Source organism: Ylistrum balloti, unplaced genomic scaffold (genome assembly GCF_031769215.1).
Source record: "Ylistrum balloti isolate Yb309-2 unplaced genomic scaffold, AGI_CSIRO_Ybal_v1 Utg370048, whole genome shotgun sequence".
Classification (NCBI taxonomy): Eukaryota; Metazoa; Mollusca; class Bivalvia; order Pectinida; family Pectinidae; genus Ylistrum; species Ylistrum balloti.
The window spans coordinates 364,772-387,703 of NW_026782102.1; the positions used below are offsets into that span (position 1 = coordinate 364,772).

Here is a 22,932-nt window from a genome sequence, read left to right on the forward strand (position 1 = left end):
AAATTATTAACTGTGAATGATCCACTGTTGAAATCATTGGCATTCATACCATTGTGTGCAAACGTTCTAACTGACAAGTTGGGTAAAAATTTCCTGGAGTTTATGGTCAGGCAAAGATTACTGGAATTCACAAAAGAAAAGGATTTTAGGAAAACAGAAAAAAAATCCTTTTAGGGCTGGTATATATAAAGCCTTTAAAAAGTTAAGTGCAGACTGCGATACCAAGCAAGATAGACATGGAATATTGTAAGCATGTAATCATGTTAAAAAGGTATGTAGTTACAAGAGAGTCATGCATAATGAAGTAGTGGAGAATCACGTACAGTTAAACCACAACCAGTAACAACATTTATGTGTAACTCTTCGAAAACAAATCGGGAGAATCAATCACTAAAGGTTAAAGGCAGGTTCTTTTTTAATGTATTAGGCAGTTTGTCTACTGGTTTCTCTACAGTGGTTGAGACGTCTGACCATCTTCATCAGAAGCCCAGTTTGGGCAGTCACCAGGTACTGGCTACAGAGGGGTGTTTTTTTCTCCAGGAACTGCAGCTTTCCTCCAACATTCAAATTTGGCTCATTTGTAAATGACCCCGGCTGTTAATAGGACCTAAAGCAACAATACATGGGTTCTCCTAGAGTATTGGACTTCTTCATGACAACATATTAGTAGAAATCTTCCCCTTAAAGTAGCTAAATATGGAAAGATTTTGTTTGTTCCTTGTCACATCCTATGCTGGGTTCAGCAATCATTACCTTTGCTGCATACCTTCAGGTATCCCAGCAAGTAGTTGCTCAAAGTTCAATACCCGCGAAAAACGAAATGATACTTCAGTATTTGATGTGGGCACCTCTTGCAGGAATCCCTGCATGGATTCCCCTATGCATTGAAATCATGAGAACATTACCTCTCCATAAGGGAATGTTGTTCCATTCTTGTGTTAATGCTGCGATTAACTGGGCATGGTCAGTTGGGGGATTTTGACATGTCATAATACACCTGTCCAGCTCATCCCACAAATGCTATGCTACGCTTTTGAGTTGAATTGAAGTACTTCAGGCTTTGATAAAGCTAATTATAGTAAGATTTCATGCATTATTCAAGCCCATGCAGACATGCTGTTTGACCCTGACTAACAATTTTTGTCTCCTTGTTATGTATTCAATTGGTTAAAATGTTTATATCAATGATGTCCTGCATGCTCAATTACAACAGTTATATCGATTGTATATTCATCTGATTGGTCACACTGGTGTAGAATGAATAGTGTTTGAGATTGGATCTCAAGTGTTGAAGGATTACCACCAGATATCTAGACAGGTAATGAGTTCAAGGGAGGTAATAATGTATACCAGAATTTTAAAGAGCTTACATCAGATAAACCTTTACAAATATAGTTGTCAGCAGACCCTTCATGCAAAACTTTATCTCTGAATGTTTATATACCTAAATACAGCATTATATATGCTCACAGCCCATAGCGAATTTAGAATAAAAACTTTACATATCAATTTTATATATCTATACACAACATACAGTCCATAGCAAACTTAGGATATAAAATCTAAATATCTATACACAACATACAGTCCATAGCAAACTTAGGATATAAAATCTAAATATCTATACACAACATACAGTCCATAGCAAACTTAGGATATAAAATCTAAATATCTATACACAACATACAGTCCATAGCAAACTTAGGATATAAAAATTATATATCTATACACAATATACTCACAGTCCATAGCAAACTTAGGATATAAAATCTATATATCTATACACAACATACTCACAGTCCATAGCAAACTTGGGATATAAAATTTATAAAATATCTATACACAACATACTCACAGTCCATAGCAAACTTAGGATAAAAAATTTATATATCTATACACAACATACTCACAGTCCATAGCAAACTTGGGATATAAAATTTATAAAATATCTATACACAACATACTCACAGTCCATAGCAAACTTGGGATATAAAATTTATAAAATATCTATACACAACATACTCACAGTCCATAGCTTTATTTTTTGTCAAATTATTGCAATGAGAAATTTGCAAATCCACAATAGTTGCTATAGAAACAGCATTCAGAAACCAGAAACTGAAATAAATGCAGTCGTATTTTAGTGAGAACTTAGGATATAAAAATTATATGAGAAATTTGCAAATCCACAATAGTTGCTATAGAAACAGCATTAAAAACTGAAATAAATATATCTATACAGATCGTGAGACAGTATATCAGTGAATTACAAGATGTATTGTTATGCCCATACTCTGGTGCTGTTTGATCTGTAAACTGTTTACAGTTGATATACAATACAATGGGGTCAAGGGTGACCAATTGTATGGTCCATCAGTCTCAATTCTTAAACCAGTCTGAATGAAAAGGGATGTGAAAGGATCAAATTGTCTGATATTTCAAGAACCTCCGTCAGAATAAAGGAAAAATAAATCATGGATGAAATTTAAAGATTGTTATATAAAGTACTTAGAAATGTAAAAGTAATTTGGTCCAGATCTCGAGTTACTCTCTTGAAAGAAGGAAGTAAAGTTTACAATAGTTTATAAAAAATGTATAGGACTTTTCAGGGTACAGTTTACTTCAGTGCAAGTGGAAACAATTCAAATGTGGTCAGAAACATTGGCATTCGATAGTTTGACATTATTTATAGTTTGACATTATTTATAACTCGCATATTTTTGACTCATGACTGATAAATGGACAATTTAAACTGGATTGGAGTCAAAGGGTATTAAAATAGGCTGAAATTTCAAAACAAATCTTCTTCAGATCCGGTTACAGTAGTGTCATATAATCTGCTTTAACAGAAAGATCTTGTTTGCTTGGTGGTTTATCAAAACAGTCAATTTTATTACATTAGATCTTGCTTCAAGCTGAGGCCTAATAGTGGTACAGTGAAGTTATAGAATCACAGAATGACACATATCTGCAATAGTACTGTCCTTATGATGAGAATTCTGTTGGAAATAAAAACACACAATTTACATTACTTTGTTAAGTGAATATCAGTTTTTTGGAAGTTGCACAATGACTGAGACCTTCAGTAACTAACACAATATCTAGTAGTGTATATATGTGATTATAGAAATGGAGTGTTGAAGTCACATGCCATTAAATCTTTATAAAATGTTGTCGTTCACTGATTTTCTTGTTTCTTTTCAGGGTCTTCACAAGCCAAACGCATCGATTTAGTTGCCGGCGACAGCTACTTGCTGTCGTGTGATCCCAATGTGAATGTTTCACAACTTTTAATGGGAACTGCACATTTACTCATGAGGCAGCCGGAAAATGTGACGGTGTTTAAAAATAATAATCTTGAATTAAAAGACCAGTATCCAAGCTCATCATATTCAATGAAATTGAGTGTAGAAGGGAGGAAAACAATTTTCCAGTTCAATTTCACAAGTAAGTCTGCATATGATATAAATATTTATGATACACATGGCTCTCAGAAGACATGATTAAAGAGATCTATTTTTATTCTACTTTCAGTTTAGAAAGTTCATGCTATATATTCAAGTTCATAAGAGCTTGTATTCATGGCTTTCTATGTACTTCATCATGTAAGTTTCCTCTAAATAATGGATAATTAATTTGTCAAAGAATTCAATACCTAAGCTGTACCACTGTCAAGATTGGTGAAAGAGAAAAAAAGAGGTAAAATTGTGGAATTATCCTTATCTGCATTTCATACTTGCAAAGATATTCATACCTCATTTTTGGCTGGAACATTTGAGTTGTAGATTGTCTATGTTCAATCAAAAACTTATTCCATAATCAATATTTACAGAAAAGAATGGTTTGAAGTCATTCATACACCTAACTTATTTGTTCTCACTGTAAATTTTATGCTTTTTTGAGCCATGAGTAAACACAAAAAGAGGAAAGTATTGAGCAGTTCAAGTAAGAACTTTCGGAATGTAACCATTGTCTAATGTTTCACAAGAGAAGGGGCAAAACCAAGGGAAATTGGCTAGGTTGAGTTTCCAATCAGCTGGATAATGTGCTACCTGCATATTGTAGATGCATTGGGCAGAAAGCTGAACGCCTGCCTGATTGACTGCAGAAACACCTGATTTCAGCTGTGTTTTTAGTTCCTAGAATCCATGGTCTCCTTGTAGTTACTTCTGGCTACCTTAGTGAAAATAATAAAGGAGAACCACCACAATTGCCATTCAGAGCAATTAAGGTGAATTGTCCTGCCAAAGAATACAACTATGGCTGAGCAGGCCAGTATGTTTCTGAGCTTCCTGGGCAACACAAACCCTCACAGGTAGAGAGTGATGAATCACAAACTTTGATCTTTACTAGTAGCAGTTATGAATGTGTTACAGATCAATGAACACTCCACCAATTGAGCTATCAGCCTCTTTCAGACTTGGACCTGATTGTTGACTATTCAACTCGCCTTAAATAGGCGGTTCGTCTCCCTGAAACATTCCTTGTTATTGCTCATACTTCAATATTGACACGGACAGTAAATTTGTTATCAATATATATATATATATATATTTCTTGAAAAGTATCATAATAGATTTTTCTCTAATTTCTTAAGTAGGTTCGTTCCTCTTGGTCCCTTATATTGCACCCTTTGATTTTTGGGACTGATCAGAAAACAAGATGTTCAACAGGCAACCATATTGAATTTGGCAGTTAAAGATATTTTCAAATTTCATATTATTAAAAGCACAAACAAGAAAGAAGAGAAAAGATCAAACTTTAAAAAAACAATTATATATGTATTTATCAGATTATTATATTATGATTTTGGAGAATGTTTTTGATCAGCTGGTCTAAGATTTTGAAGTACTTTCATGAATTACACTTAATGAAGCATAAACAGACTTACCTACCGTGTGTCAATACAGGTGCAGTAAACAAGAGAATTTGAGATATTTAGGACTAAATTTTTAGAATAAAGATTACTTCCTCACTACCAATTCACCAGTGAATAAAATTGTTACTGTATTACCCTATAAGCATGATGTATGCTAATCTTCTTCCGAATGGTAAAGATTGCTGATTCAGCACAATTGAGGTACAGATAGGTATATTGCAATATCCATTTATAGGGGTTATTTTTGTTTAATAAATAACAGCTAAAGTTTCTCAAGTAGTCTGCAAATTTTCAATCTTTTTCACTCTTTCATAAGGAACAAGAAATATTTTTTCTTCTGAGTAGTTCTAATCAAAGATTGATTTTTTTTAAAAACAATATTCCGACATGGTGACCGACTTTTAGACTGCTCAGGTTCAAGAAACACAGAGTGAAACATCGTATGTATTTTTGACACGCCCCATCACTCAATACACTCATGATTCTTCTAGATAATGTTTTCATATGAATATAACTGGATTAAATAGTGAATTGGATTTAATACTTTTGTTTCATTTGGTCACACATGATCATGATAATTCACTTCTCAAGTACCAGTAACTGTTAAGTGCTATTTCTACATAATAGAGGGCAAGGATCAATATAGTAAATATTTCCTCCTATTCTCTAAGGAAATGTTTCCCTATATTCACTTGAAATTTGTCCCCTACATTTACCGTAATTCACTCTAGGAGAAATTGATATTTTTGTCAAAAATGGGTAAAACTATTGACTGTTTTTTTCAGTGAATATATAATTTGTATTATTGCTGTAAAACAGTGTATTTTGCTGTGTAAAATGAATTAATGTTCAAAAATAATGACAGTGAAATGTCTGTCGTACATCCTATTATTTTTTCATGAGTGAGATTGACTATTGATTTTTGAAATATCAACTATGTCACAGACCATGCTAAATTTGTTTTCACCTTTTATTGAAGGAAATATTGGAGGAAAATTTCTCACTGTTGATGTGTATGTTTACCATCGTCCCTATTTAACCCATTGTGAGACTGAGCAGTGAAACAAATTGTCTGACAAGAGACTATTGTGAATTTTGGTACTGCTATTTCTCTGAAAGTAAGATCTTTCTTAGAATTCATCTGAAGATTTAAGATTCCCTTTTGTTATCAAGTAATGATGAGAGAGAAAAAAAAGAGAAAAAGGAAACAGCAAAGAAAGATCAGTCTTAAGCTTGCACGGAGCAAATAAAGATCATTCGGTGGTAGGTGCCAAGATCCTTCTTTTGTTTTCAGAAATTATGAAATTTGGGCAAAAGAAAAATAGGTGTTTTTTTGTGTTTCTCTTTCTTGAGTATGTAAGATTTTATATCATTTTCTTGTTATTACAGATCTAATAACTAGTGATAGTGGCTTGTGGCAGTGTGTCCGTGACCATCTAGGAAACCGGACGATCGTTAAAAATACAACGTTAAGTGTCTTCCCTGCCGAAGGTAAATGCCTTTCATCAGTTTTTTACAGTCAAGATTATTATATCTAAATGTTTACCTCTGCTACTAGAAATTTACCACATGTTGAATATGTTTATGGTTTCATATTATATATCAGGATATTTTTGCAAGGTGCACTTACAAAAAAAAGGAAAATAGCACAGCTTAAAAATGTGTTAGTGAGGTGATATCAGGGTTTTCCATAATTTTGTTAGTAGTAGGCTGTGAAGTGAAAGTAGGAGGCTGGCCTGCCGTGTACGTGTAGTCATGTACGGAACATTATTACGGAACTGGATTGGTGTAGGCGGCCAAATGATCAAAGTAGCCGGTCAAATTGGCCGGCGACCAGCTTTTATGGAAAACCCTGTGATATATTGATATATTCTTTAAGACTTGTTCATAACTCGGCATCTTCCCCACTCTACTGGCTTCATTTACTATCTGAGTGTCCTGAAACTTCATGCGTCTACTTGAAAGCATCATCTTAAGGTATTGTCTCAACTTTCTGGGGTCATTTAAGGTCAGCATTATTATAAACAGGTACTTTTATTGGCTTCATTATAACATACGTCTCAATCCCAATAAGTGATATTTGAATAACAGTAATTGAGGCATTACTTATATAACATCCTTTTACTGTATCAGGAGATAATTATACCAAAGATTTAAGTCACCTAAGCATGTTATGTCCTTTGTGATTTGTCCATGAACAATTGACATTTCACATCCTTGATCCAGTTTTGTGATTGTGAATTTTGTTAACTTTTAGTAAAGTTAGAGACAAGAAAGAATAAGTATTCCATATATCTGTAACCATAGTAATATACCAGCCACAATAAACTGTTGTCCTAGAGAGAATTTCTCTTCAGCTCGATAACTTGGTCGTCAGACTAGTAATCCAGGATTTCCTGGTTCAAATCCTAGCAAAGGTATTGAAATAAATTATTAGCCTGTTACATGTTTTAGTGAAATATACCTATGTGCCAATGACTTGCAGGGCATATTGAAACTCCCAGTCTTTGGTAAAACCATCAAGGGTTGAGCCAGAAAGAGTTACCAAGATAATAAAGAAATTCAATACAATGTTTGTGAATCTGCAGCAGCATACATATTACTGTAGCACCAAACTGTCACTAGATATCTTACATAGCTTGAGTAAGTCAAACAGATTTCTAATTTGCATGATAAATAGCAAAAAATGATCATGTGTTTTTTGGGAAAGACATTCTCCTGAACCAAAATCCCTCTAAGCACTGAACCACATATCATCTACTTATCTCAAAATGTATTTATTGAAAGCATTGTTTTTGATTGCATTTGATTTATTTCTGTAGATGTCGGCGAAGTGGAATTGACCTTAACCAAGGTTGGGGGTGGCAAGGAAATGAAACTGGTCCATGAAGCTGGAAGTTCAGAATCAACAACAAGTACAGCCAGATTGCTGAGTGGAGCATACACCATAACGTGTAATGCTGCAGGTGGTTACCCTAAACCTGTGTACACATTGTTTAGGAATGGTGATAGAATAAGTAATGAAACCAGCGCAACACTCAATCTGACGACAGCTGACACAAACATTGGCTGCAATGTGATGGTCAATCGCAAAGAATTCAAGGAGCACTCCGTATACTTCAACCTTGATGTTGTGGACGGTTAGTTGGTTTGAAATGTGTCTCTTTATTCATTTACTATAGTGTAACCCAAGTTCCTTTAAGTTCTTTTAGCATTACAAGTTTTGTGTGATTTAATGTCGGTAAAACCCCATTGGGAACCCCATCCATGGTTGTAAGTTGGCCTCAACAGGTAAGCGTGTCATACATGAATGAATTGAGGGTCACAGATCAGTTAAGCTGTTAATTGATTGGAACCACACTTGACACTTCATTAACAGCAAATTTGGTACCACACACCGATGATCAAAATAGCCTAATTAACTTTCAGTTATGGAACCTGATTTAGATTGCAATTTAAAAAGAGATTTATAAGCTTGTATGCCTTCATATATGCTGATGTTCAGTCATTAGATTCAAACATGCTAACGATCTCTACCTGAAAGTTACTTAACAAGTAATTTGTCAAATAGAACGCTCAATGGAATACTTTGTTCTTGACACTGAAATCAGCAGTATTTATTTACATGATATAGCTGTATGTCTTAAGTATACAAAGTTTGGAGAAATTACTGCTCATGATGTAATTAGTCATGAAGTTTAAATTGTTTTAATTCAGAAAGTGAGTCTTAATTATCCTCAATTGTATTGGCAAAAAAAAAAATATGATTTTGCTTCATTTTTGAAATTTGTGAAAGAAAATACAAAAGTTGGTTTACATTTATCGAAATATGAATGTCAGAATGGAAAGTATGTACACAGCAAGTCGTCGGAATTAGCAGTCAATCACAGAATAATGAGCTAATAGTTACCCAAGTATATCTATTGAAACCAAAAGTCATTTCTCTGGTGCAAAATATCCTGAGTTTTTTTTTCTAAATTGAATATAAAACGTCGAATACAGAATCAGCTATGTTCAGAATGTATGTGCATCATTTTTTGTAACAGCTTGTGTGATATAGATTTATACAGTCTACAGCATGTTTTTATATCTTATTTTTATATAAACTGTATCCATCAAACAAACACTAAGGTCAGCCATATGATGTATTATCTGTAGCATAGGACACTTCTTTTTTGTCAAAGTGATATAGAATTACAAATGAAACTAATGAATGAAGATTTCCAGACAAAGGATACCTGTTTTAGTCGAAAACACTACTTAAATTATTGAAAGTGTATTTGTGAATGTGATGAGAAAATTTTGAAATAAATGGCACATGATGATGTTCAAAATGGCAGCTGATATCAGTTAAATCTGTTATCTGGATTTCAACCTCATGGAAAATATATGAGTGGCTTAAAGATTATCATTTGAATCTGTTCCTTACAAATAAAAAGAGCTTTATGCTGTGAATATTATAATATGGCTTTATGTCCGCTTCTGACAATATCTTATATAAACGTGAGGGACAAAATTTAGAATAATTTAACTACGACAAAGCATATCATTTCAGTTCTGTTAAACACTGAAAAACCTTTACAAGTCTTTATAATACAAATCTAACATGGGACGACTTTATGATTACAGTTGTCCCTGAAATCAACTGTGAAACAACACGTGCACGTCGCAATGATGGCAAGGCTGTGATGAACTGCACTGTAGTAGCAGCTGATGTGACCTGCAAGAAAGTGATGTGGAAGTCTGGAACCACCAATCGGGAATTTGAGCATGGAGGAAATAAAGTCGCAGGATATGAACTCTCCTGTATGGTAAGTGTTTACAGAGGATCATTCAAGGTCATGTATGGTCAAATGGTTTCAACAATATTTATGTAATGATAAATCAATCCCTCATTAATAAGACCCAATGTACAAAACAGGCATTTTCACCGGTCAATTGGTTTATTACCCCATAATGTAAAAAACTTTTAGTAACCTCGCACATGATTGGCCAATGTGAAGACGTAACAAATTCACATCTTGGAAGCTGGGATTAAATTATATTACATTGTTTTTTGTGTTAATTAATCCCTTAATATAACACATTCATTGGAAACACTGACATGAAATATTTTACAGAATAAAGTGAGACAAATTATTGGTATATGTCTGCTATTCCTTTGTTCACAGAGTAATGGAAAAAACAGTGTTTGGAGTTCATTGGCAGTAAGGAAAGTGGAGGATCGGCACTTTGAAGACACTTTCTTCATTAGAGTCAAGGATGCCAAATTGGGTGACATCCAGAAAGAACAGAGTGTCAAGATCATTCGAAGTAAGTACACATTAAATACTATATTTTATAAATATATATATATAGTATTACTATAGTTGAAAATGGTATATCTACTTTTTAACAGTAGTCCATATTGCACATCTCTGAATAGAAGAAAAAATATAACCATTCTCTTGATAATTAAAATATGACCCTTCTCTGGATGAATGTTAATATAATCATTCTCTTAATGAGTGTATAATATGATCTTTCTCTTGATGAATATTAAATGTTACCCTTCTCTTGAAGAATGTTAAATGTATCCCTTCTCTTAAAGAATATTAAATGTTACCCTTCTCTTGAAGAATGTTAAATGTAACCCTTCTCCTGATGAATGTTAAATGTAACCCTTCTCCTGATGAATGTTAAATGTAACCCTTCTCCTGAAGAATGTTAAATGTAACCCTTCTCCTGATGAATGTTAAATATAACCCTTCTCCTGATGAATGTTAAATGTTACCCTTCTCTTGATGGGTAAAATAGAACCCCTCCCTGAAAGAGTGAAAAATATGACCCCTCACTGTGTGTACCTCAGTTTAAGGACATTTTGACACAAGTCCCCAAACAACTTCATTAACTTTAGCAGTAAATCTTGACATTTCTATTTAACCCATATAGTGACCTATTAATGATTAATTATGAGTACAAAGGATCAGACTCATCCTGGAGAAATAGATCTTCCGATTTACTTGTTATGAATGAATGAAAAATTAAATGAATGAACTTTTTCTGCATTTCAGAGCCTGGGGCATTGAATGGGTCAGTGCAAATGACACCGGTGGGATCTTTGGCACTTGTTACTGTGTTGACTCTTCTGAAAATGGTTCTTTAAAAAAAAGATCTGAGTTGTAAATGTATGGAAAGACCTTGATCAACAGAAATCACATTATGTTCTGGTTGTCAAACAAGAAACTGGATTGTAGGAATGTGATGTCAAAAGGTTTTAGTTGAAATGAACAGATATTAAAAATCAACATGGGCATCAAAGATCAAAGTGAGCAATTTAAAAGAAAACCATGTTGAAGTGACATGTAGTGCCAGTAAGTATTCATGCAAAGGGTAAGATGAAGCATTTAAGCATCTAGTGGGTTAAGAATGTAACACTACACACTATTCTTGTACCATCTGAGGTCTTTGTTTAGAAAACCTCCTTTAAGAAGTGACAAGCTAGGTACACTTGATGTGCAATGGAGGCAGTGTGAACTTCTGTACAAGGGGAGGTAACAAGATATATAAAGACTGGTCATGATGGACCTTAAGATACAAGGGGAGGTAACACATATATTAGGACTGGTTATGCGGAACAATTGTATTATGTAGTAGTGTTTCTAATCTGATCTCCATGATTCAGGCCCCAGGAAAATTTAGTCCCTGAAATTTTTCTGATTAATTTTCGTTGAATTCGATGACATCTTATAGAAGATATTTCAAGGTAGTAGAAAGGATGGATATAGATTAATTTTACAAAGATCCAACTTAGGAGGCAGACAAATTAAAATAGAAATCCATTTTTCTTTATGAAGCATCCTCAGAACAGAACATTTTTGAAAAGTAGATGTAGATTCATGTCGTCATAATTATATGCATATATATTGTCATCCTGAAAATATTGTGTGAAAAAAGACTGACTAGTGTTTGATAAGTATTCAAATTATTTTTGTTGTGCATTATATTCAACCAATTAAGTGCACTGTTCTGTATGTTTACAAACACACTTAAAGGTGTGTATTTATGGAGAAAAATACATTTCAAATGAGTTGAGCCATGAATCTTTGGTTGGAGAAAGAGGGTGGGGGGATTTAAATATGTAAATATCAGCCATACTGCTTGTATAGTGATTTGGAATATTGGAGGCAAATGGTTGAATGGTCAGATATTGCATTTGTTGGTCAAAGAAGTAAAAATAAAACAACATATCGCTGTGCTTGAATTAAGCAAATTTATCCTTTACTGAAAGAGAAAGTGAAGTTTAGCTTTTCTTGGCAAGTGCACTTAATAGGTAGAATATGGTATCAAATAAGGCCATGAACTTAATCAAAATTAATGGAATGTTTCAAATCTTCATATTTTTACCATTGTTAATGAAATTTTAATTAGTTTTTAGAAACAACACATAAGATGTATAATTGTAACAAACTTATCTTGGTTAAATTTATGCTTTACTCTTCACGAGACCACTGTTAAAATTATTAAGTACTGAAAATAACATACTTTCAATCTAATATACACATTGTAGCTTGCACATAATTTTGATATGACTGGAAGACAATGCTGTTTAGAGTCTTTTGATGCTCAAGTACGGTGACTTAAACACGTTTGTTGTAAATGACTGTATATGTGTACTTTATGTTAAATATTAATGATCACATTTTTGTAGTCCCGGATCTTAGTTGGTATAATCCAGCCTGTTTGTATAGTGTGGGAATTAACCTGTATCATGTCATCCCATGGATTGCAAAGCTGTAATATTTAATTTAATGAATGATGTGTTATGTAAGTGTGTATGATGTAATAACGTATTCTACAAATGTTCAATTACTAGGGGATTTAGCTTAATCTTTATAACACATGACCGACAATGCACATCAAAGTCATTCATTTCAGCTGACCCCGTTTTTGTTCCACACTACAGCTGTTCTTGTATAATGTTAAGATAATGTAAGTGAGGAGATAGTTTGTGTTGGAACTTACAGAATTACTTATCACATTTCGGTAGGAATATCCATCACAAGCACTTCAAAGATCTAATTGTATAATATAAGGAATTTGAAACCTAATATAAGAAATTTAGTAATTAAAAAAAATTTAAGAAATCAAAAAGAAAAGAAGAAAAAAACCAAAAGAATTATGTGAAACAAAACTTGTAATTGTAGTGTGAAATACTGTTGGATTAACATTTCAGTCATATGTTTATATCTTTTATTGGATTAAGGTCGCAGACAGTAGACATCTTTAGAAATGTGCCATAATTGTATAAAATGCTTGTGATGAAATGAAAACATGTGAAGATCAAAATTTCTCTCATTTTGAGTTAGGAGTACTACAATTAGCATGTGTTACTTGTTGCCTAGGCTAGAAGTTAAACTAGATTAGGGTTAAGTAGGGCAAATGTAGGTTAACTCTGAGCTAGTGAAAACGTATATATGGATGTTTGCTGTGCCTTATAGGGAAGACAACTTAAGTAAATATAGAAAGAAATGCCTTAAGTTTTCTTTGCTTAAAAGGATTGGTAAGATATGGTTTTTATTTACAGTATTGTTTAGCGAAAAAATCTTTTAAAAACAAACAATTTTCATTTGTTAGAAAAAATTTATCAAGTTTATGCAGAAAAATGGGGGCATATATATGGTGTATAACATATATTTAGTTTTTAAGCAAAGGAATTATTTTTATCATTGCCAAGTGCTTCTCAACATTTCATTCCATGGATTAGATTTACTACATTATTTTTTTTTAGAACTAAACTTTTGTTTATTAAAAGTAACTATGTTTTTGTTGTCATGGTTATAAATTAGGCCCCCATCATTTCACATAAGCTTAGAAGTAAGGACAGGATCAGTGTTGTATGTTTGTATACATCTACATGGATGACAGTGCATTTTACCATGTCATGACAATAAAGAGAACAACTGTACAGACTTGATATTAACAGAAATATGTCTGACTAAATGGAGAGATCTTCCAATGAAGCAGGATGATTGTTACGTAAAGAACAACTGTACAGACTTGATATTAACAGAAATATGTCTGACTAAATGGAGAGATCTTCCAATGGAGAAGGGTGTTTTGTAAAGAACATCTGTACAGACTTGATATTAACAGAAATATGCCTGACTAAACAGATCTTTCGATGGAGCAGTATGTTGTATAGAGAAAGGTACAGACTTGTCATTAACAGAAATATTCCTGACTAACAGATCTTTCGATGGAGCAGTATGTTTGTTACAGTGTTGTATGTATATTTGCTTTGTTTCCATGTAGTATAGGTGTTTTATTTAGCAGTTTTTTCCCAAATGTAAATAACACAAATGTGGTTTTAAATAGGTGTATAGTGACCTGTACATTTAACATTCATCATTCAGACTTATCAATAGACTTATCATCACATTGCAATGAGAAACATTTTACCTTTTATATCATGCTTCATTATTATCATAAATACATTCATTGTCATCATTGTCCGTGTTTCTCATTACATATATAAGTGTTGTCGGCAAGCATTAATCAATATCCATGGTAACCTCAGGACTGGATGTGTTCCTGCAGTTGCATCAATGTTTATTTAGCTATAACAACTGATATTTTGTTTTAAGATTTTCCCAAACATGTTCTTGCACTTTATATCAAATTTAATATTTCAGTCTGAAAACACAAGGAATTTTAATTTTGATCTAAATTCAGCCGTTGCTGTTAATCTTCCTGAAACATCCTTAATGATGAAAATGATAATGATAAAAATGAAAAATTGAAAAGAAAAAAATAACCATTGAAATAAAAAAAAGAGTTGTAAGAGTTTGGGTAATACAAGATTGTTTTTAGTTTTTTTAAATGTGATACAATAAGTCAAATAACAGAAAGACAACAACCATTAACTAATATGTATAAACTATATAAGGGAACAGACATAGTGAGATGGAATCGCCCCTAGATAGATCTATATATACACTTATAACATACATGTTGTTTAAAGTACCTTTCATCTGGAGGATCAGGTTTCATTCGTCTAGTCATCAGAAATTATATAGTATATATACAGTATAACCCAGAAAGCCGTAAACAATAATTAACCCTGCCTGTAAATATATAATAGAAACAATAGAAAGTATTGTAAAACTATATACCAACACATTTAGTTTAACAAGTACATTGTTAAATTGGGCGGTTCTATCTTTCTGACATGTCCTGCTCTATAACACAGGGGTTTGGCAGGGATTGTCGACCCATTGCCCATATATACATATGTTTTATAGATACATAGATATAAAGGTGGGTCTGGAGTTCATGCCAAATCCCTGTGCTCTATAATATCAATAACACACAAGTAAAACAATGTTTGTCTGCAGCACATATTAACTAATTGTGCAATACCAAATAACTGTTTAAAGAAGGCCAGGAACAAAATGACGTATTTAACAGTATTGGTGTTTTTAAACAACAATTTACCTTATAGCAAGTATGTTTGTGTATATCTGTTTTTGTCTTGATTGCTCCACAGCTTCATTACTCATTTGTGAAACACCAAATTGCAGAAATGGAGCACACATTGAGTAAGTAATGATATTTCAAATTGCAATATTCAACATCTTTTAAAAAGATGGTAGACAGAATGAGCAACTTACTTGCTGCAAGGTGTTTTAACAGCAGAAGTATGCCCTCTTGTTAACCTGTATTGTGATGTTTTTAGTAAAACTGGAGTTTGATCTGTTACTCAATTCTGGAAAAGTCATGTCTTTGTTTAGTTCTGAATGTTGAATTTTATTGTTATTTGATTCCATGCTTTGATTTGTAAGAAATCAGAATAAACAATCACGAATTCAGACTGGCTAATATTATCATTACCTAGTGACGCTGAAGATAGTTGAAGCCGACAGCTTTTAATCAATATTGATACGATATAGTTGGAGTACAATATATATACGGCACAACTGGGGTACAATATTGATACGATATAGTTGGGGTACAATATATATACCATATAGTTGAGGTACAATATATATACCATATAGTTGAGGTACTATATATATATATACGATATAGTTGGTGTACAATATATATATCATATAGTTGGGGTACAATATATATACGATATAGTTGGGGTACAATATCTATACCATATAGTTGAGGTACAATATATATACGATATAGTTGGGGTATTATATAGATACGATATATATATATATACGATATAGTTGGGGTACAATATTGATACGATATAGTTGGGGTACAATATATATACGATATAGTTGGTGTACAATATATATACGATATAGTTGGTGTACAATATCTACGATATAGTTGGTGTACAATATATATACGATATAGTTGGGGTACAATATATATATGATATAGTTGGGGTACTATATATATACGATATAGTACAATATCTATACCATATAGTTGAGGTACAATATATATACGATATAGTTGGGGTATATATATACGATATAGTTGGGGTACAATATATATAATATATATACAATATTGATACGATATAGTACAATATATATACCATATAGTTGGGGTACTATATATATACGATATAGTTGGTGTACAATATATATACGATATAGTTGGTGTACAATATCTACGATATAGTTGGTGTACAATATATATACGATATAGTTGGGGTACAATATATATACCATATAGTTGAGGTACAATATATATACCATATAGTTGGGGTACAATATATATACCATATAGTTGGGGTACTATATATATACGATATAGTTGGGGTACAATATATATACGATATAGTTGGGGTACAATATTGATACGATATAGTTGGGGTACAATATATATACGATATAGTTGGGGTACAATATATATACGATATAGTTGGTGTACAATATATATACGATATAGTTGGTGTACAATATATATACCATATAGTTGGTGTACAATATATATATGATATAGTTGGGGTAATATATATATATATATGATACAGTTGGTGTACACTATATATACGATATAGTTGGGGTACAATATATATACGATATAGTTGGGGTACAATATGGATACCACATAGTTTGGGTATAATATAGATATATAATTTGAGTGTGGGGCTTCTCTCCTTTGATAACATGAATTCACGGCATGTTTGTCTGAAATTATATTCCTTTCGTAGAGATACACTAGATCAATGGGGAAAAAAATCGGAAAATATATAATATATGCTATGGCCCTCAAAGAACAAAAAACAACAACAGAAAACATGTTAAAAGGCCGGACCTGAATAGTCGATGTAATACCTGTTAAATAACTACACAACAAATCATATGAATAGTTCATCCGTTTATACTAATTTGAGTTTTGCTGGTTTGAGGACTTTGATACATTGTAAATATAATGACAATAGAGCGGTACACGATCAAATTTGTATTGTTCAACTTTATCAATGTTGTGATCAAGTGTATGTAATAATCCACAGTTCAATTTCCGGATATTGCGACAATAACAATTAAAATTGACGGATGTGTCGAAATTAGTTCCCTAAAACATAACCTTGTACATAAACAGGAATGTATGTCCAGACAAAACACTATAATTTTATTCACCGTGTCTATGGTCCATCATGGAATAAAACGAGCGTGCGTATTACCACGTCAAACAGTATAATTTAAGATGTCGAAAATAGTGTTCATTATCAAACAGTTGAGGAAAAATATATCTTGTATATGATAAATAGAGCTACTTGTACCTGAAGTACCAAATGCGTCCATCAAAATATCAAAATATAAATTTCTTATCTTTTAAGAATATTCTTATCTTTAAACAACCTCTGAGCCAGTCTTAAATTTCTAAGCAAGTTACGTAATCCAACAAAATGGCCGTCGCTAATGGGCAGCATAATGCTTTTCAACAGTTTGCAAGGGCGTTGAGACGAGAAAGACATTTTAGAGACAGGTTTGACCCACTTCAAAACTTCGATGCATTTGAACTTTATCAGAGATTTAGATTTGATAGTGAGGGAATTCTTTTTATTACTGATATTGTTAAAGACGATATCGCGCCTGCGACGGGAAGAAACCACAGCTTACCTCCACATTTGCAGGTTATGATTGCATTAAGATATTATGCTACTGGGGAAATGCAACTTTGTAGCGATAATTTCAACGTTTATATTTTCACATGTTATGTCAAAGTGTATTTGGTACATTTGAGCCCACTAACTACTGCTAGCTTAAATGTCGTCTGCAGAACGATGTGCAGAATGAATGAATTTTCGGGACTTATCGGAATTCAACCATCATGTATACACGTAACTTACCCGTCATCATTGTCTGTCTTTTGTGGTCGGACAGCTCCGATTTTCATTTCATTTGGAGAATTTGCAATTTTTTTTCAACTTCCTCAGTCGATCGACATACGGTGGAAGACGCACTGATAGCATTAACTATCTTTTTCCAAGTCTCTCGTTTCCTCTGGTTGTTATCCCAGCCACAAACTTAGATCTCAGCACAACTTTGTTTTCCTCTACGAGATTTATGAGAGGAAGACATTCGTCGGCAGTCCAGTTTGGTTTTCGTTTCTTGCATGGCGTCTCTCCCGTTTCTTAGACCATTTTAACTGCATACAATTTCAATGCGATTGAAGAAAGCAGACGACCGGGCACGCGTTTTTATTCACGTGCCTTTGTTTGTAAACAAAAATTGCGGGAATCGGTATGTCGCTTCATTAGCAACTAGTATATTAAGAAGGTTGCAATCTGCTAAAAACAACTAAGCATGATGCTTAGAATTTTATGCAACGGAAAATAAGCAACTTGCTTTGTAAAGTAGGTTGAAAATGTAAACATTTAAGAAAAATACTTAGAATTTTTATGCATACGAACCCTGAACTCGTTGGTTTGTGACATAAGGGAGACAACTCCCAAATGAAATATAAAGGGAGTTAATGCGACAAAACTTATCTGCCGTCTTTGCACCAAGTTTTGGCCCGCTGTTTTAGTTTTTTTTTCAATTTTTATTTTTCACCTCCAGCTATATGTGTAACGCATTACTCTCGTATGATACGTGTTTTATCTGTCTATATATGATAATTGATACGAAAATACCTATCACGAGGTCGGAGAGATAGCATGGCCGTGAAATACATCATGTGTATCAGTTGAGTACGCTTATCCTGACAAAAACAAAGCGCGTTTAGTAATACTAAAGGGTATTTCCACAGAGAAGTCGACTAAAGTAACTCTTTAGTCTATCATCCTCAGATGATGGTCTGTTCAAATAATCATTGTTGTCATTATATCCTGACATGTACAGAATATATATTTTTCAAACCTGAAATAGGTTCTCCTACGTCACTAAATGTGTCCATTCAATTTTGAGTCTGAGTAGTGTAACAATATGATTGACAGGCAGCCATCTTAGATTGTGACAGTTGAAATTTTAAAACTTTATTTGTATGTTTTCTTTGGTTCCTAGTTGTGTCGAATTTATTTTGAGACTGGCAGACATAATCAGAATGTCAAGCTTAGGACTTCCGGGGAAGTACCAGGCTTGGTTGTGTATCAACATGGCATGCTATTCAGAATGATATAGCTGTTCGAGATCTCGGTTGGCAATGGGAACCACTTTATTAGTCACCAATTGAGCATGTTTTTGATGTCCCTGGGCATCGTGGGCACAGTTGGTCTGATTCTCCTCGTACCTCTTCTGTTCTACTTGTATGTCTTTCTTTTGTTAATATTCTGTCCTATTTTCATTGAATTTGAGTTTATGTTTCAGCGGGTCAGTATTTTTTGTTGTTATTGAATACAGTTGCCACATCCGTGTTTGTAGTCATAGACAGCAATGTTTAAGAGTGTGTGGCACGCTAGACTATTGTACAAATTATGAATTAGTGTCTTAACGTCAGGACTTGTATGCTGCTTAAACTTATTTGTACAAATGCTGGAAATTGTGGTGTTTAACATGAACCAGGGGGAAGATTATCTACTGTGATAAATATCTAGTTTTTTTGACGATTTACTAAATAATCTAGAAAATTCTCGTTTAGATATAGTTATTGTTGATTTAGATGTAAAGGTTCCTACACAGGTATTTGACATCTGTCTGGTGCGCACAGGTTTTAAAAGTCATCAGAAAATGATATCACTTAAATGGCATTTTCCTTCTCTGCCGCAATAAGTAAAATTGCAACAATCACAAACCAAAGTTCCAGAACTTGTACTAGGTAAAATGATCTTTATATCATGCCACAGGTTGATGATATTTCATAAAATTATGTTTGTATTTCATTAAATTCTAAACAGACATCTTGTGAGATAGCAAGACGTGCCTGTTATAAATTAAGTTCGGAGTTCCTTATCCGTTTCAGAGACCATCCTGGTACTCTTAATTCTATGACGATAGCTTATCAATGTTGAAGTTTATCATGCAACATTAAACAGGTGCGAGATTTGGCAATTAACAGAAACCAAAATTTTATTGTTAACAATATAGCATTTTATTTTAAACCTACCAATGGGTTTGAAAAATAAAAGAACAAAAACTGACGTACATCCTTTCTTTGTTTGGCCTATACCGAGACATTTATAGACATCAGAAGATTAAAATTTTGGATAGATTTCATGGAATGTCTCCTGTCTATAAAGTTCTATTACGCGAATCTCTTTTTGTTTAATCCAAATGAACGTTGATTTTTTTTTCAAGATTTCGGAAAACCTAGTGTTATATGGAAGCTGTAGTGTCATTTTGCTTCCGAGCATCCTCGATACTTTAGGGGTTACAATCACCATCACTCTCTACAGCCCTGGGAATATATCATAGCAATACTTAAGGCACGAATGAAATTATTTGATTGGTTCTAACAGAAAAAAAAAACTGACCAATCACAGGTTGATAGGCTCCTAATGAAGATTACAAAGAAGCGACACCCAACTTGAAACTAATATACCATTATGTGACTTCGAGATTCGTCTGATGTACATCAAAGGATCAAGCCAGCATTTCCGTCTTGTCCACAAGGGGTCAAACATGAAACATTCAATTTTGCCATGATGTATTCCAGAGGCGCAGAGAGCGAAAGTGAACGTGAACCCTGGAGTATCAAGGATTGCTTCTCATTTAAGGATCAGCTGTGGTGGGTTTATTATTAATACCAAAGATATATGCTGATTAGTGATGACCTACACCCGCTCCTAGATATAAAAATATCGATTATATATGTTTTGCAGACATGTCACCTAAATATAATGAAGAAGAGTTGAATATTTTCAGAATATTATTCAAGAGCTTCAGTATAATTTTTTCGTTAGTCATATTTCCCCCTTCATTTAGTTATTTTAAAATTGATATACGGTTTTCCAATTGGTTATTTTCCACAACAGTTTTGACCAGTTATTATTCTTGTAATTGACAAGACACAGCTAAATTGTCCTCTTAAAACAGAATTTTATCTGAAAAAAAATCATTGTACAGTCAGTTAAAAACACTTATTAAAGGTAAACATTTATATATCTAAAACATATCCGTGCACAATGTAGGTACTGGGTATTGATGTTTAAGTGTATATAGGTCCCATTACAATATGTGGGAGTTGCATTCATGTTGCTTTGTTCTCTGTGTATAACTAATAAATTTGATTTTGTGATCTCCTAACGAGACGTGTTCATATCACTAGGCTGTTGTCAGCATGAAAGTGACGAATTCGGCGTCGTACCGTCATTTCAGTGTGATAACCCTGTAGATGATAATCTGTATGACTTGTTATGCCTGCTTTAATATGGCGAGACTGCAAAATTACAGATGAATTTTACAAATTCCGTGTATAAAGAAAGGAAAAGAAAGAAAACCCGGTAGATATAGTAGCTAGTTATCAAATTATACAAAATATTCCGACCAGTCACTGACAGTATTATCAGCAAAGTGTGTCTTAACTAGACGGATATACACAATAATGTTTCGTGGCGCGGTTGATTTTTAACGAGGAAAACTTCAATGTTATCGTATCTGTATCAGTTTCTGTTTAAAAAAAATTATACAAACGAACTCTCGCATATTTTCAGTTTTTAGATAAATATAGATGAGCTTCGTTCACATACAATAGTACTTGGCGCCTTCTGCCAGTTTTGTTTGAAATATGATGAGGGTATTTCAGGTTGGACTTTGTACTTAGGTGTACAGCAGATGTTTACAAACACGCCATGCATTGGAAAGAGGAATACACTGTGTTTAAAGTACATAAGGTTTAAACGAAAAAGGCAAGGTGGTAAATATAGACATGTCCACATGAAAACATGATCTTTTTCATCATCATACCACTCATGTCGGGGTTTGATTAATTACTATAACTTATACTCAGCAAAGTGTTATATAAAACACAAATCAAGTTATAATTAGGGCTCTGGTATTATTGAATACATTACTCCTCTTTATTAGATATCGCGTTGTTAGGGTGTTTTATTTTCATTACATACTGCATTGTGATGGTGTTATGTTTTTGTTTGATATCGCGTTATGATGATGTTTGTTCATTACACATCGCGTTGTGACGTTGCTATGTTAATACCACACATCGCGTTGTGATGTGCTATGTTAACATTACACATCGCGTTGGACGTTGCTATGCTATAATTGCACATCGCGTTGTGACGTTGCTATGTTCATATCACACATCGCGTTGTGACGTTGCTGTGTTAATATCACACATCGCGTTGGACGTTGCTATGCTATCATTGCACATCGCGTTGTGACGTTGCTATGTTAATATCACACATCGCGTTGTGATGTGCTATCTTAACATTACACATCGCGTTGGTCGTTGTTATGCTATCATTGCACATCGCGTTGTGACGTTGCTATGTTAACAATACATATGGCTTTCTGACATTATAAATATATTCTTTTCATACATCACATCATATTTACCACTGTAAATCATGTATTTTGACACGCCTTACGTGTTCGTACTGCGATGATAGTTGTCACATGTGGACTTTGAATGTAAGACGTTCACGGATGACTGATTTGTAGGTACAAAGTGTACTGTACAACAAGTAAAATGTTTCCTGT

The 22,932-nt window shown here is 33.4% G+C and overlaps 1 protein-coding gene across 1 annotated transcript in view; it reads left to right on the top strand.

Annotated features, from left to right (window-relative positions):
* The window catches only part of LOC132549211 (uncharacterized), a 28,247-nt gene extending 12,518 nt beyond the window's left edge, over window positions 1–15,729 (top strand). Inside the window, exons 2-7 of the mRNA XM_060213127.1 lie at window positions 3,205–3,447; window positions 6,269–6,370; window positions 7,702–8,019; window positions 9,509–9,690; window positions 10,051–10,192; window positions 10,933–15,729. Coding sequence (XP_060069110.1) covers window positions 3,205–3,447; window positions 6,269–6,370; window positions 7,702–8,019; window positions 9,509–9,690; window positions 10,051–10,192; window positions 10,933–11,024 — 1,079 coding nt within the window. The 3' untranslated portion in view covers window positions 11,025–15,729. The remainder of the gene's footprint in view (window positions 1–3,204; window positions 3,448–6,268; window positions 6,371–7,701; window positions 8,020–9,508; window positions 9,691–10,050; window positions 10,193–10,932) is intronic.
* Window positions 15,730–22,932: the final 7,203 nt, after the last annotated feature.